The sequence below is a fragment of the Neopelma chrysocephalum genome, unplaced genomic scaffold (assembly GCF_003984885.1).
Source record: "Neopelma chrysocephalum unplaced genomic scaffold, ASM398488v2 Primary Assembly neopelma1_80b, whole genome shotgun sequence".
NCBI lineage: Eukaryota > Metazoa > Chordata > Aves > Passeriformes > Pipridae > Neopelma > Neopelma chrysocephalum.
Window position 1 is genome coordinate 7,027,570 of NW_020897742.1, and position 16,709 is coordinate 7,044,278.

Consider the following 16,709-nt stretch of genomic DNA (forward strand, 5'->3'; position numbering starts at 1 on the left):
CTTGAACGCTGCCAGGCGTGGTGCTGTGACCACTTCTCCGGGGAGCCTGTTCTAGTGCCCAACCACCCTCTGGGTAAAGCACGTTTTCCTGATATCCCGCGTAAACCTCCCGACTCAGCTCATGCTGTTCCCTCAGCGTTATTAATTTTCAAATCATTACTAACATCAACATTATGCGCCATTATTAATAAACTCCGGCGGGGCTTGCCTGATTTGTGGAATCCCACCGAGCACGCAGGCTTGTGCCCTCGAAAATAAATAAATAACCGAAGTCTCTCTCGAGTACGTGATTATTGGCTTGTTGCACACCGGGTAACGAATCCGAGTTTCACGGACAACAGCGAGGTGAGATTTACTCTTTTTTTTCCCCTGTTTCTCAGCGGCAGCCCTCACCCTCGGTTTGAATACCACCTGTCGCTGGGTTATCCGTCAGGCAGCAGCAATTTTCCACAAACCCTTTTCCCCCTCTTTTCTTTCAGAGAGCAGCCGGAGGACTGCCGGGGGCTCTCCAGAGTGGTGCCCCCCTAGGCGCTGCCCCGCCGGTGCTCCCGGGCCGGGATTGCCGTGCCCGTCCCCGCCGCCCGCGGCCACGGGCGCGCCCGGGCCCCGGCGGAGCCGCCCCCGCACGTCACGGCCCAGGCGGGCGGAGGCGCAGCCAGAGAAGATGGCGGACGCCGCCGCCGGGGCGAGCTGAGCAGCGCTCGGGGCTGCCGCCTCTCTCCGTGTCACTGTCCGGCCGGGCCCGGGGAGCCGCCGCAGGGGCCGAGTCCCCCTGGCCGTGGGGTGAGTGGAGGGGGGAAGACGGGGAGCGCGAGCCGGGCGCGGAAGGGCAGGGGAAGGACACGGTGGCGGGGGGGTGGGGAGGCGGCGCTGCCGCTGCCAGACAAAGGGCACCGCGGGGCCGCTCCCGGACGGGCCCCAGGGGAGCACGGGGCGAGAGCGATGCGTGGCCGCAGTGGGCTCTGGGGCCCGGTACCACAAGCCCCGATGCCCTCACTGGAGGGCCGCGGGCCGGGAGCGGCGGCATGTCCGCTCTGGCCGGGGCATCCTGGGGCTCCGGCGGTGCCGTGTGCGAGGCGGACCGGGCTCGATGTGGGGGTGTCGGGGGCACCACGAGCGTCCCGAGGGTGCCGCGGGCACGGCCGGGGTTCGCTGTCAGCCCCGCCCTGGCGGCGGGGGAGCCTCTTGTTCCGAGTTCCTCTCTTTCTGTTGACTCGGAAAGGTAGATAAGAGTAGATAAGGAAAGTTTCTGGCATGTGATTTCCAAGATAAAGAATGACAGAATGGTTGAGGTTAGGGGGGGACTTCCGCAGGTCATCTGGTCTAACCCCTCTCCTCAAGCAGGGACAGCAAGAGTGGATCGCTCAGGACTGTGCCCAGACGGCTTTTGTGTGTCTCCGAGAACGGAGACTCCACAATCTCTCTGGGCAGCCTGTGCTAGTGCTGGGTCACCCTCACAGTAACAAAGTGTTTCCTGATGTTCAGACAGAGACTCCTTTGAGTCCAGAGAAGGGCAGCGAAGGTGCTGGTGAAGGGTCCTGTGAGGAGCGGCTGAGGGAGTTCTGGGGTTGTTTAGCCTGGAGAAAAAGAGGCTCAGGGATGATCTTACTGCTCTTTACAATTACCTGAAAGGAGGTTGTAGGCAGGTGGGGATCGGCCTCTTCTCCCAGGTAACAAGCAATAGGACGAGAGAACATACCCTCAAGCTGTGCCAGGGAAAGTTTAAGTTGGGCATTAGGAGGAATTTCTTCACAGAAAGAGCGATTAGACACTGCCCAGGGAGGTGGTCAAGTCATTGTCCCTGGAGGTGTTTAAGGAAAGATTGGATGTGGCACTTACTGCCATGATCTAGTTGACACCGTGGTGTTCAGTCATACTTGATCTCTTTCCGAGCTTAATTGATTCTGTGATTGATTCTGTGTTTCAGTTTGTGCCCATGGCCTCAGGTCCTGCCACAGGGCACCACTGAAGGAGTAGCAAAATCTCTGAAAAATAATAGGGCTTTGCCACTTCTCATATATGCTTAAAATTGGTTGAAAAAGTGATTTCCTCTCTATAACTTTTGGTAAAGGATTGATGGAGGGAAAAATAATATGTCTTTTCCTGAAAAAGTGTTTGAATCATGAGATTAATTGCCTGACACCCCTTCCTCCCATCAAATAGTAAAGAAATGGAAAGGAAAAAAGGAGGTCTTTTTCTGAGATCAGAACATGTAAGAAAATCTGCCTCTGTCTACTGGATAGGCATCTATTCATTGTTCTGCAGCACTGTTTATTTAAAATAAATTGGTTATTAAGAAATTCAAATCTGCTTGAAATCCTGTGTGACCACAGCTTATGAAATGTTGCATGTTGAAGATCTGTATCACACGACTGACTTTCTCCTTAAAGTGTAAATACTGTAAAAGTTAGATTTTTGTCTTATAGCTTGTGTCTGTGGCTAACAAACCCTTGATTTTATGGTACGGAGAAATGTGTTGGCCAATGAGGCCATGTAAGGTAATGTTGCAGACTTTCTTGTTGTGCTTGCATGTGTTTTATACAGGTTTTGACAACTGATTTGTGTTGGTTGGTATAATTTAAAAAACCCCTTAATAATGCTACCTGTTTCTATTTACTTTCTTTTATTTGATCATTTAAAACCCAAAATAGTGATTTGTAGGACTGAGCATTTTGTATTTTGTACAAAAATTGAATTATCTCTTAGAATTCACGTTTTTAGCAATACATTAATGTTCATTGACTATATTTAAATTTTGTCTCAAACTAGTTTCTGTAATAAAGTATAGATCCTTTTATCAGATACTTCACAAACACTTTAACTGATTTTTAACAAGGGTAGAACATAGACATATCTGATAGTTCCTATCAGCTGACAATAGCACTTTATTTTAAATATGTGTTTACGTCTTTCCAGTCTTTTGTATGTAATCCCCAGTCTCCATTGGTTTATTAAAAAAAATAAAAAAAATCCATCACTACAATATTTCAAAATGGCTGTTGCCTTGAGTGCATAAGGTAGAAAAGAAGGGCTTGTTTATCACTGATTTCCTATATTTCTTACTGTGTACAGTAATAATGGTTACAGCCAAAGAGACCTCCTTTTGTGCAAACATTTTTTAGTCATATTGGCTTTGGGTTTCAAAATAAGAATGTCTGTGTCTCTAGCTTTAGTTCACTTTTTGTGTGTTGAGAATTTTTGAGTTACAGTATTCGTTGATAGAAAGTAACAAAAAAAAAAGTAATCTATTTAAAGGTTTCACATTTGGATAATAGGAATGTGGCTAAGAGAAGTAGAATAAATGTTCCCAGATAAATGAGGAAAAACTGAAAAGCATAAGGTCATTAGTCACACCGGAATTTCAGACACTGGAGAAGAGGTGTGGGTGTAGACTACTTATGGAAACTTAGATTTGTTATTTCTCTCCAACTCTGAATACCAGAAATTAATATTTTTAGAGGCTCATTTCAGCTATTCTGAAAATTTGTTCTGTAGACAGAATCCTGGTTGACTCAGTCTCCATGGAAAAAAATATTTTAAAATATTTACCACTTCAAGTGATGCCTGACTTGTGATCTCTTAGCGTTTGGGAAGTATGTCCATTTAGGAAGGGATTACAATGAGGTGTCCTAAAGGAAGGGTAATGCTTGTGTTAGCAAGATTCCCTGCAGCCTGAGTAAAGGTGATGGTTCAGCCTGTTTTTTGTTTCTTTATGCCATCAAAGAGCATAAAAACGTGTGAGGATCTGAAACTGACATATGTTAGTCTTTTATAATAAATTTCATACCCACAATTCTTCTGTGTTTCTCATTTTTTAAATCTCATTTCAAAAGGTGTAATTTCCAGTGCTTAAAGGGTGAAATACTGTGTATTTACGCATTTGATTTGTACGTGCTTGGATTCCAGCAGCACAGTAATTATTTCCTTTTACAGTTAGCTGGAAAATCTGCCACAGTGTTGCATGTTGGGAAGGTGGCTTTTGTGTCTGGAAATAGAAGAAATCATTAAAAAAAGAGGCGACAATCTTTTTCATTGTATGATGAAAAGTATGAATCTTATGTAAGTCTATCTTTACTTATTGAAAATAAAACAAGAAAAGGTGGTCTTCTCAATTATGCTAGTATTTGTTGACCAGTTTTGGTATCTATTCATAAAAAAATCACTGCTCACACAATAAAAAAAACATGAGGAAGAGCTATGGAAAAGATTATGATGGTTAGAAAATTTAGTGTGTGATAATGTTTTTTGTATGTAGTTAAAAACTGATACGAGATTCTGAGAGTACATAATATATCTGCAGATTTGAGTTATCAAGACCTCTGCAGTCAGTATTGGTGCTGTTGAGAGAAGCTATGTTTTTGTAAATTAACAAATTTCTGCAGTCTTTCCAAAACAGTGATGAGGTACATCTGCTTCAGCTCAGGATGCAAGAGCCTTACAAAAACAGGTTTATCTCTCTGCAAACATTGCCTTCACCTGACCATTTGTGCACTTTATGTCTTTTCATAGTTTTTGGTGTGTTCTTAGTTTTATAAAATACTAGCGTTTGCTGCCTGACAATGTTGTGAGATTTCCCAGCTTGGAATTTAGGATTGTGAATGAAAAGCTGGTTTGTGGACTGGGAATTGGCTTGCTTTGGTGAGAGAGAAAAATAACAACTTTAATCCTTACTGGAAAGGGGATTGGTTTCCAAATGGGTTCCTGGTTTTAATTGAAATTTTTGGTGTAGATTGTGAAAATACTGCTGTGTCAAAGAACAAAGTAAATATGTTAATTGAGCAATTAAGCAACGTTTATATATAGGATGCTCTTGAATGGTACTGGGTTTGCACTGTATTTACAAAATTTGGCTGGGATTAAGTTCTTATCCTTTATTTTCTTAAAGGATAAGCCATTGAGAGTTTTCATTTTGTTCTAGGGTGGTTTGAAAACTGTATGAATATATATTTCAGGACCTTTTTCCATGGGAGGGGCCAGAATAGAGTTACTTCTCTAGCTAGAGACAGTACCTCAGAGTCTTGGTTCAAAGTCCTTATGATCATTTAAAAGAAATCTGAAGCATTGGAAGAAATCACACATTGGTGACCACCACATATATGGACTTTGAGTACAGTGCTTAATTTGCATAACATAACATAAATTTTATTTAATAAAAGGGTGGACTGCAGCTGTACTCAGTTTACGTTGACTTGCTGTCACGAGTGAAAGCATCATGAACAAACTTCAGCCTAATTTCAGGCGTGTTCTGTGTTCTTGAGGGGAAGAAATAAAGCAAAGTTTCCAAAAATCATAACACCACCCTTTTTTTACTTATTTTTGTTTCTGGATTGGTGGGGGTTTTTTTGTGGTTTTGGATGATGGTGGTTGTCCCTAAACCATGCTTTCATAAAGCTCTCAAGCGATGTTGCTCTTTTGGGTGCTCTAAGAAGCTTGCCTGAAAAGGGGCAAATAAAAAGCAAATATATGAGGATATAAAATTCACAATTATAATATTTGATTTTGTGATTCTTGTTTTTATAAAATAGACTGTTATTAATCCTAAGAAGGGGATATTATATGACAGTGAAGCATGGGGAACAAGGAATACTAATATTGTCAGAGATGGTTCACCCCTGCAAATCTGTTTTCATTTTATAGAAGTAATATTGACGTGGAGCTTGTAAACACATCTCTAGATGTGTTTATTGGCATCAGGTGTTTTGCTGTTAGTCAAAGATTTAAGTTGCCTCTAGGGATTGAGCTTTCTGTAAAGGCAAAAGCTGCACTGTTGCTAACTGGGATTTCTGGAGCAGGATGCTTATCTACAGTGCAGCAGGGCTGCCTTTGCCTTTTGGAAATATGTTGAAAGGGAACATCAAGGGACGAATCTTACTTTGAGGAAGAAGCAATGCTGAATACTTTTTTCCTTTGCATACTAGCTAAGAAGTAATTGGTGAAATTTTGATAGCAACTGCAGAGTATAATTCACTTGCTGAGACATTTGTAGTCATGTTTTGTGGATGTTTTTTAGTACAGTTTTCAGTTGAGTATTTAGTGTGGAAAGTAGCATGGGAATTTAAGGTACAGCTACAGGAAAGAAGCTGTGACACTGCACAGGAAAATCAGAAAATGGCTGTTGTGGCAGTGGAGCTATGGCAAGTCACATTTCCTGAATTTCTGTTGTCAAATGTAAAAAATGATGGGAGGAATACAGGTGTATGTGAATATCTAATGTCATTTTAGGTGCTTGAGAAGATCTGAGACACCTGTATGATGCTGCTGCAGGCCACAAGGGAGGTGGGCTATTCTGGATGGCAGCTGGATGCCAGCAAGATGCTGACTTTCCTGCTATTTTTGTGTCTGAAATGGCAGTAGGAGCCAGTGTGCCTGCACTGAGTCACTAAAAGCAGTGTTTCTTTTCAAAGCTTTCATTTTTGGTGTACTTTAGTGGTTTTTTTGTTGTAAGTTTCCAACCTTTCAATTGGTTCTTCCTCCTGCTGAAAAAGAATGAAGACAAGTATATGACACCACTGTTGTGCTGCTCACCCTTTGATGGTAATTTAACTGTATGGTAAATGTGACAGACCTTTTGTGGTCTTAGTTTATTTATAGCTTTCTTGTGGGAGAGACTGGCTGTTTGGGCAGTGCCTGGGAAAACTGCTGCTGGGCTTTATATCTAGATTTAGATCTAGGTTTGGTTTTTTTACTGATTTTAGGTGTCAGTTTTAAATAATGTCTGAATTATAGTTTCATATAATTTGTAATTTCTTTTGTCACTAGACATGCATGTGTGCCTGAATTTCATTTACACATACCCAGAGCTGCTGTCATCTTAGCTGAGGTGTTAACTGGCATTTTTATGAACAAGGCATTTTTTGTATATAGGTCATCTGATGGCTGCAGTGCTGTAGGGAGCACAGGTTGTATCTAACATATCCCTGACAACGTTGTGTTTGACTATACATACTTACTTGGTAAAGCAGAAAGGATGATGTGATACTGTTACGGACTATGTAAGCAGCTTAAAGGGGAGCTAGATTATGTGTTTTAAATCTCTGAATCTGAACTCATGGTGCTAAGGATGGTGAAGTTCCTGCTGGCTTCCTTGTGTCTCTTTTTGTTCCACTGCAGTTGGAAGTGCAGAAAAATTCATTGGCTGCTTTGATGTGAGAGTAAAAGTAAGAAAATTCGCCCGGGAAAGTCATTAGTCTTTGGCTTCTGTCTTCTAGAGAATAGCCTAAGCAGTAGGCTTTAGCTAACACTGAAGTGGAGTTTTTCCTCTCCTGTTACACTGCTGTCATACAAGAAAAAGCCAGAGAGAGCAATCATGTCAGTGACTGGTGAGGAGAAAGGTGTGGGGGGCGGTGGAGTCTTGTGTTCAGCCCCACAGCTTGTTCTGCATCCAACAAAATTTAATTTAGGTGCAGTGCATGATTCAGCTTCTGCAGCCGTACGTGTATAAATTTGGCACAGTAATACTACTGGTGCTCTGAACTCATTAGCAAACAGGTTTTTAGGAAATCTGAAATGGTTCTTAATGGTCTGCCTTAACCAAGAAAAACCTTTCCTGTTTTGAATATTAGAGGTTAAAAACATAATCAGTCAACAGAAGCCATGTTAAGTTTGACTAGCAAATTAACAATGTGCCATCACATTCAGGCATGTCTGGATAAAGTTGATGATCACTGATTTAGTAAATGGTGTTTCTCAGAGTTCCATATGGCTGCAATTTAGATAGAAGCACTGTATTTTATAATGCTGATTAGTCTCAGTGTTCTGCTTATGTACATAAAGGATAAGGGTTATATTGTAAATAACTAGTATATGCAAAGTATGTAATATATCCAGGTATTCCTATAATGCAGAAACATTTGTGCAAATGAAAGACTACTATGCATTACCTTCAAAATTTAGACAGTACAGTGTCAGGGGAGGTTTAGGTTTGATATTAAAGTTCTTCACCCAGCGGGTGGTTGGGCACTGAACAGGCTCCCCAGGGCAGTGTTCACAGCACCAAGCCTGACAGAGTTCGAGAAACATTTGGATGATACTCTGAGGCACATGGTATGACTCTTGGGGATGGTCCTGTGCAGGAGTAAGTGTTGGATTCGATGATCCTGATGGGTTCCTTTCAAGTCAGCATATTCTGTGATTCTTTGAAGTTAGAATAATTTCTGTAATTTTCTAAGAACTAGAAAGATTAAGACTTTTCATGGTAACACAGTGCATTTTAATGCCTGTGTCTCCACAGTGTTTTGTTGAGGAGAATGGCAGGTATTTGTACCCAGCCAGTAACTTATTGGCATATAGAGTTCATGCTTTCTCATGTCAAATGTCAGAGATGTTATTTATTCTTTTCTGGTTTTTTCCTTTCTTGAAATACAGATAAACTTTGTTACATAGAAGCATTTTAAATACCCTGTGAAGATGGCAAGTCTGATGAGTCAGAGTCTGTTGACCTATGTAGAAGAAGGAAATGTTCCTGCTCTGAAAGCGCTTCTTGAGAAATGCAGGGATGTTGATGAGAGAAATGAGGTAAGATGATTTTTTAAAAATATTAGTTTCATATTGCAGCTTATTAGTTAAAGAATGAATAATTAGTGAGATCACACTGGTTATTTAACATACACATTTCAGGTTTTTTTCAAGTGATTGCTTACCTTTATATAGCCTAAGTGCTATGTGTTCAGTCTTTGTCAGCACCTCAGCATCTTTATGTTTTCTGAGTGTTCTTCTCAGCTGGAAAACACAGCTCCCTCCTTTGTCAGCCGAGTTTATATCTGTATTTCTGCACCTAGGAATTGTTTCTTAGTTCACAGATCCAACTGCATATGCATTCTTGCCCTGTTCATTTTAGGGTGAAACCTGGGACGATGATAAACCTTCCCCCACATCCTGATTTTCAGCCAAGAAATACTTTGTTATACAATCCAAATGGGATCAAAATTGCAACTTAATCTGAGCAGATGCTCATCTAGATAGATGATATGTATCCAAAACATAAGTCTAGAGGTAACCAGTAGGATTAAATGACTTTACCAGGAGGACACAGGAAGTCTTGATGTACAGGAGGGAGTTTATATGTGGATTATTCAGAATCTGTTATCTTGACGTGCTATTAAGTTTTCTGCATGTTATTTCATATTCTGTAGTAGAATTTTTGGTTTCTAAGTATCTGGACTTTCATGTGGATGTATAGCTTGTATTATCAATTTTTATTTTAGTTCCGATTTCCTAAGTAGTGTTGTAGAACTGGAACATGGTTGACTTTTGTACCGTATTCAGAGAATTGGATTCATAGAAAAATTCAGGATAAATGTGGTCTTTGGAGGTCCTTGGGCTCAGTCTCTTAATTACAGGACTAACTTCATTGTTACGTTGGGTTAGCTTCCTCAGGGACTTTACAAGCAAAATTTGAAAGTTCCCATAAGGATGGAGAACCTGCAGCATCTCTGAGCAATGCTCCAGTGCTTAACCACTCTGAAAATGTTTTCCTAATGTTTTCTTGTATCTCCTTTGCTGCATCTTGAGACTGTTACTTCTTTTCTCCTTGTTGTGAGTCTCTGAGGAGAATCTGCCTTTGTTTTCAAAGATTTCCCTTCTGTCTAGGTGGTGTAAGACTGATGTTGATGCTCCCTTGCTCTTCTGTTTTTCCAGACTGAACAAATCCAGCTCTCAGTTCCTGCTTGCATGTCTTGTGCTCCAGTCTCATAACTGGGTGACCCCATTGCTGGACTTGGCAGTTTGTCAATCTCTCTGTTCTTGGGAGTCTGTCTGTTGGGAGAGAGCACTGTATTCTGGATTCAACCTCACCAGTGTTGAGTGGAGGGCCAGCTGTGCTGTTGGTAATGCAACCCAGTGTTTGATTTGCCCGTGTTGCTGACAGGGTGCAGAGCAGGGTTGTGGCCCTCTTGTCCATTGGGACCCCATGCCTGGTTCTACAGGCAGCTCCCCAGGCAGGCAGTCCCCAGCCAGTGCTGTTCCATGGGGTCAGTCTGTTCCAATCTCTGAATTTGCCTTTGTTGCACTGCAGGGAGGTCGTCAGCCCATTTTTCCAGCCTGTTGAATTTCCTCTGAGCAACATCCCCACCCTCTGGTGTATCAGCTGTTCTCTATAGCTTGGAGCAGTGCATAGAGTTGTTTTCTGTTTCATGGTGCTGGGGGTTGAAGAAGATCTGACAACGAATCAAGCCCTGAATCAAACCCTCTCAAAAGGGCACCAGTTACTGTGAGCATTTGGCTCTGACATAGGGTCTGACAGGCCAGGCACTTTTTTTACTCATCTAGTACTGTATGGAAAACTGGCTTTCCAACTTTTTAATGTTTTTAATAAATAAGTCTTGTAAAATGCATGTACTGTTGCATTATTTTTTCAAATCTGCATAAGGTGGAAAGAATATTTTTTTGAAAAGAAGTCTAATAGCGTATATTAGTCAAACCAAAAAGCATCATGCAAATGTGAAAACAATGTGCAGAATTTAGCCTTACTGTAGTTATTAGATCTGGTTTCAAGAGGGTTTTCTTTCATTATTGGCACATTCATTCCATGCCGTGGATGCACATATGCTAAGGTATTTGAGATGGGAGAATTTTTAAGTTTCAGAGCATACACATGAACCTCACCACCTGGCATGCAGTGTATCTGAGAAGGGGAATAGTCTATTCCCTCTGCTGGTAATTCTTTTCAACAACATGGCCAAAATCAGACAGATTGTGTTGATTTTATCAAGTGTCACTGCCTTCACCTTCTTTTCTAAATTTTTTTCTCTTCTTAGTGGGACTAAATGTGTCCTGGCTTTCAATAACTGCCTTTTTTGCAGAGGTCATTTCCCCTGATACCTAATGTTTTCAGTCTTCTAATATGTTGCATTGGAGAAGGTAATTTCTGGAGACAGGCAGGGGTGGTTTGCATCAGTTTTAAACCCATTGGAGGGGACTGTTCATATGTATCAATCATAGGAGTTTTGTTTAAGCATTAGCTCTTCCTTGGAATTCAGTGGCTTTGAATGCAATTCTCTTTCCAGTTTTGGATCTGCCAAGGCATCTTTTCTTCTTGGGTAAAAAGAAAATACCAAAACGGGAGTGCCATTGGAGGTCTAAAAAGGTTGCTGGTGAGACAAGTTTTGCTAGTGCCAGGACCTCCCAGGCTGCAGTGACTTGTCCAATGGTAGGATCACCCACATTGTTGCCAACCCTTTTTATCTTGATGTGGTCGATTGCCAGAAAAACTAGGATGTCCCAGTCAGTTTGTGTGTGGATGGGTTTTTTGTATTAACACCAGCAGTTTCAGTTAAGTGGAGCAAGTCTGTCTCTCTGCATTTTCCCTGGACATCCTTTTCCCTTGTGTGATTTCTTTCCTCTCATACCAGATACATGGATTACTTAACAGCTAATGATAGATGCTTGCCTGGTGTGATACACTTTGATCCTAACAACCTCCACTTTCCTTTGATGTGCCTTTTTTTCTGCTCTTGATAATGAAGTACCTTCTGCATGTTCAATTCTGAATCTTCTGTTCTCTCACAAACTGTGAGAGGGCACTAATCTGTAAGGTAACATCACTAATTGATTTCCCTAAAAAGATACAGGTGTACTCCTTTATAATTTGGTTATTCCAATACTTAGACTGAGCTGTGATAGACAGTACTTCATGTGCTTGTGAGAAATATGGGTATTTCATTTCTGTGGAGTGTCTAAACTCTTGGGGAACTTTTGGGAATTAATATGGATGTCACAGGTGTAGTAATTATGTTTTGTTTCTCTGTTGATAAAATCTTCATGATGGTTGCTAAAACATTATACTTTTATTTGAGAGTCTTCTAATGAAAAGGGAAGGATGTTTTCAGAACCCTTCAGAAAAGTTGTACATCTGTCTTAGAAAACCAAAGCCAGTCTGCAGCTGTGTGACACTTCTTACAGGAGAGAATAATTTTCCCATCCACAGCCTTCTCTTGCCCAGACATTCTTCAGTTTTATTATTCTTCTGTTTTATCTGCCCGTGGAAGACAATCAGAGTGATAACAACAGTAACTATTCAGAAGGAGGTGAGAAGAATGGTCATGCTACAATAGGGATTTTTGTGTGCTAAAGCACTTCTTGGAAGGGATCTCAGGAGGTTGTCTAGTCCTGTGTCCTGAGGTGGGTTGGTTGGAGCCAGCTGGAATTGGCTGTTTGGTACAGGGCAATACCAGGCTCTCTTTACAGAGATTCTGTGAGCTCCCTCTCCATATCAAAACCTGGTATTCCTCTTTCGATACCAAAACCTGACACCTATACTCAGTACAATAAGGTTCCTGTCTGCCCAGCATGTCAAGGTCCCTCTGGATGACAGCACAAGCATCTGGTGCATCAGCCACTCTTCCCAACTTTATATAGGCTGTGAAAGGTGCAGGTGCACTCTGTCCCACTGCCCAGGTCCTTAATGAAGGGGCTAAACAGGATTCCAGTATTGATCCCCTCACTAGTGACTGGCCTCCAGCTGGACTTTGTACCTCTGATCCTGATGCTCTGAGCCCAGCAGTTCAGCCAGTTTCAGTCCACCTCACTGTCCGTTTATCTAGGCCATATTTCATTATCCTGTGTGGATGTTATTTGAGACAGTGTCTAAATCCTTGCTAGATATGTCATAAGCAGTGCCTCAGCTCTTCATTCACGGACCAGTGATGTCATCACAGAAGGCACTCAGAGTGGTCAGGCATGATTTCTGAAATCACTTGGAATGTGTATTCCCAAAATATTAACTTCATAATAAGAGCTCATCTTAAAGAACAAAAGTTATGGCTATTCTCTCCTCCAGAGAGAGCTGTTCTTTTCTAAAAAGTAGTATTTGCCTTCGTCTTGATTTTTTTTTTTTCAATTAGAATTTTATTTTTTTATGGTCAGACCTAAAACCCACTGCTTGTTTGATACGTATACTTTAGGATCTAGAAGCAATGATATATGCAAAATACAGTTATAACAGCATAAACTTATATGAGAGCTTAATTTTTCTCTGTGAAAAATTGCTGTGTTAGATACTGCATTATATCCTGTCATGATTAATACTGTTGGTTATCTATAATGTCATAGGGAAGATTCTATGAAGCCTAGGGAATAGCTGATGGACCAGAAAGCTTTTTTCAAAGATGCCATGCGTTTTTGTGATTTTGTGTGTGTAAAGAGTAGAAAGAGTCATCAAAATCTTTATTAATCATACTGTTAACTGTTTCAATAGTGAAGATTAGTGATATTACTATATTCTGATTCTCCATTGATTTTTATTCTTTTCAGGGAAATTGCTGGTATATAACTCCTAACATGTAGGTTTTACATTATTTAGAGGCGAGATAATTGGAGTTTTCTCTATATTAGAGGGAGAAAACAGAAGACAGGCCAGGAAAAATTATCTTCATTTATTAAACTTGTTGAAATTAACAAATTTACTGTAAAATTTAGCAAGTTTTACAGTTGCTCTGCATGATGAAAAGTATCTCAGAAGTTTGCTGACACAGAAGTAGGCTGATGGAAGGATGACAGATTGTAACTGACTTTTAAAACATCTCTGAAGGCAAATAAACAGGATTTTCTGTCTTTCCTCTTCTCTGAGATGAGACTGTTAAGAACCTGTGTTGCACAGGACACGAATGATGTCTGTATTTTGTATACAGTCAGACAGGAATGGGGTATATAACTTGGCTACTTTTTCCAATGCTTCAGCAACTGTTCCTCTGAATAAGTGTGCATGTTTTAATGGCCATCGTGGTTCCTGTGGTGGATTTGTTTATTAATTTCTTAACAATGTGACTGAGTTACTTCAAGTTGTAAAGATATAACAGACTGTATTAGAGATGTCTTCAGTGAGCAAATAATTCAGAAAGGCAGATGTTCAGTAATGTAACTTTTTTCTTTTGGTAGCCATTTTTAATGTGTGAAATATGTGAGGGGCTTTGGTTTTGTCTGGTTGGTTTTTTGGATTTGTTTTTTTTTGGGGGGTTTTTTAAGTCGCCTATGTGACAGCGTTTAATACCATGTTCTCCATTTTTATTGTGAGTTTACTGCATGGTTTGAAAACCAGTCCTTCTTACTACGTCTCACTGGCAATTAAAAACTGGAAACAACATTCCTCTGTAGTTTCTTAGGTTTTTTATTGTATGTGTCATTTGTATCACTTTCCAGTGCATCACTTTTCCTGTCACTTTGATTTCAGAATGGCCAGACTCCACTCATGTTGGCTGCTGAGCAAGGCAATTTAGAAATTGTCCAGGAGCTGCTCAAGAAAGGAGCTAATTGCAACTTGGAAGATGCAGTAAGTATTAGTGCTTTATATGGTGGAACGTAACAGTGGAGGAACAAGAAATTTCAAGAGGCAGGCAAAGAAAGGGAATTTAGGTTAGTGTTGGGGGCAGGAAGAAGAGTGACAGGTGAAAAAGGATGACATACAAGAGAAATTTTATCCAAAATTCCTTGGCTTTTGTATTCCTCTGGGTCCTCATAAAGAGTAGGGATATTCAAGTTGTTTTAAATGTCTGAGGATCTCTGCTGAATGCTGCTGCTGTTTCTTCTGGGAAATTAGTACTGGGAAGCTATAATATAATAGGTTAGGCAGAGTAGACAAATACAGCATCAATGATGAGGTCCAAGTGATTTTGCCCATCTCACTGGTGTTGAGGTGTGTCAGTGGGTTTGGGGGTTTTCTGTTTGTTTGGGATTTTTTTTTCTTGGTTTTGGTGGTTTTTTCAGTAAATATTGAGGGAGAATTTAGGTTAAAGGATTATTTCAGATGAAAGCCAGAATGGTGGCAGAGAAGGTTTTCAAATTTATGAATTGTCTTCATACCTTTGAGAAAGAGGTTGACTCTAGATGAAAGGTGCCCAAAAGGGGTGAATAAGACAAAGATGTTAAAAAGTTTTGGAAGGTCTCTATATTCCATGAAGAGTGATAAACACAAAAAGGATATTGCTTGTGTTTTTTCAGTTCTGCACTTAGTTTACTTATAGCAGTGTGACCATCCAGGAAAGGTCTGGTATGAAATCTGTTGTTTAAAATAAAATAAGAAAAAAGAAACAACAAAAATAAACCAAAAAAAACAGTCTCTCTTTTTTGAGACATTTTATTACAATTGCTATAAATGTCACAGTTTCTATAGTTCTAAGAAGAACATCTACCTTATAAACTGTTGCTATAATTATAAGCATATAAAACAGTAGTACACACCTATATGTGGTTGGAGTATTAGGTGGAAAATCAGTGTAATGCAAGAGGAAATGTATCTCCTGAAGTGATCATAAATCTAAAAAGCTGTGGTCCAGATTCTCCTTCACGTTAGTCCCTTGGGTGCTGTCACATCACAGACCGACAACATTTTCTGTGGTCTTGGTTACCATTTCATCCCCTCTCAGCAGTTTTCAAGGTCTTGACCTCATTCTCTAATCCTTTTTAGGTGTTGCTTCCTCTATGAAATTATTAAGATAACCAGCAGTGAACTGAGGAATGGAAAGGGATGGATATTGGGTAGGAGAGCAGATAATTGGGGGGGGATTTGGAGTAGTTGTTCTGTATTTCCATGTGTATAACCGGTACACCATGAGTTTATTAGTACTTTTTTTTTTAACAAGACAGCTATTTTAAGGTCTTGTGTATTTCCTGTTGTTGATTAAACATTTGAAAAACAAGTTTAATTGTATTGAAATACTGAATATTACTTCAAAATGTTTTTTTGTTTTTTGTAGGATAACTGGACAGCTCTTATTTCAGCAGCTAAAGAAGGGCATACAGCTATTGTAGCCGAGCTACTCAATTATAATGTCAGTTTGGAGCATCGGGATTTGGTATGTGTTGTCCTATTGTAAAAATAAAATAGGTTTTAGTAAGAAGAACAATTTTGTGAGTTGGTGATTTTCAGTTCCGGAAAACAAAGGAATGTTCTTTCATTCTTAAATTATGTACTCAGTGCTGCTGGAGTGAAAAAGAATCTGTAGTTAAATATTGTTTTTTATCATTGTAACGTGGTTGCTTTAGTGTCAATAAAGTCAACTGGTTTTCTAGGTCTGCTTTTTTCCCCTTAATTTGCTTTGGAAAAAAGCTAAACTGAGGAACAGTTTGATATTTGGGTGTGTTTTGTGTGGGCAAGTTTTTTTTGCAGGAGGAGGCTTGTTTTGTGGCTTTTTGTTGGGGTTTTTTGTCTGTTTTTTTGGTGGTAGTGGCTTTTTTTAAAAAGTATTCTGGTAAGATAAATGTCATCTTTCCCAGAGGATACCTGGGGAAAGTATTTACTTTTTCTCTGGACAGTTGTGATTGTTCATACAACAGTCCTCATTTTCAATATCTTGACATTTCTGTTCATTCATCTTGCCAAATTTTTGCATGGGAAAGTGGGTGCTACAGTCCAGTCCACCTAAAGAATTGCAAAAGCTGCTTACATGATTCTCAGGTTAGATGCCTCTGAAGAGCTAAAACTGTCTCCATTGACAGAATATGGAATTAGTACCTGCAAGGACTAATTTTGCTCTGCTTAAGTTAGAGTGTGGAAAACCACTAGAGGAGAGTTCAAGTGCTTCCTTTAATTGAAGTTCCACTCTGTCTGAAGGCCGAGGCATCTTCACTAATCCAGCTTTTTCATTTAACGTTAAGCACATTCACATGGCCAGTGCTTGATTTTTAGGCCTGTGTCAGTTAGAGGGATCTTTTTACCTCATCAGAAGTTTGTTCTAGAGAAATAAATAAAAATTGTGGTTACAGTTATCAGAGGGGTA

The 16,709-nt window shown here is 40.3% G+C and overlaps 1 protein-coding gene across 3 annotated transcripts in view; it reads left to right on the forward strand.

Annotated features, from left to right (window-relative positions):
- Nucleotides 1–638: 638 nt before the first annotated feature.
- KIDINS220 (kinase D interacting substrate 220) overlaps nt 639–16,709 on the forward strand; it is a 78,696-nt gene continuing 62,625 nt past the window's right edge. For all 3 annotated transcript variants that reach the window (XM_027690145.1, XM_027690146.1, XM_027690147.1), the window contains exons 1-4: nt 639–783; nt 8,365–8,514; nt 14,165–14,263; nt 15,687–15,785. In XM_027690145.1, coding sequence (XP_027545946.1) covers nt 8,407–8,514; nt 14,165–14,263; nt 15,687–15,785 — 306 coding nt within the window. In that variant the 5' untranslated portion in view covers nt 639–783; nt 8,365–8,406. The remainder of the gene's footprint in view (nt 784–8,364; nt 8,515–14,164; nt 14,264–15,686; nt 15,786–16,709) is intronic.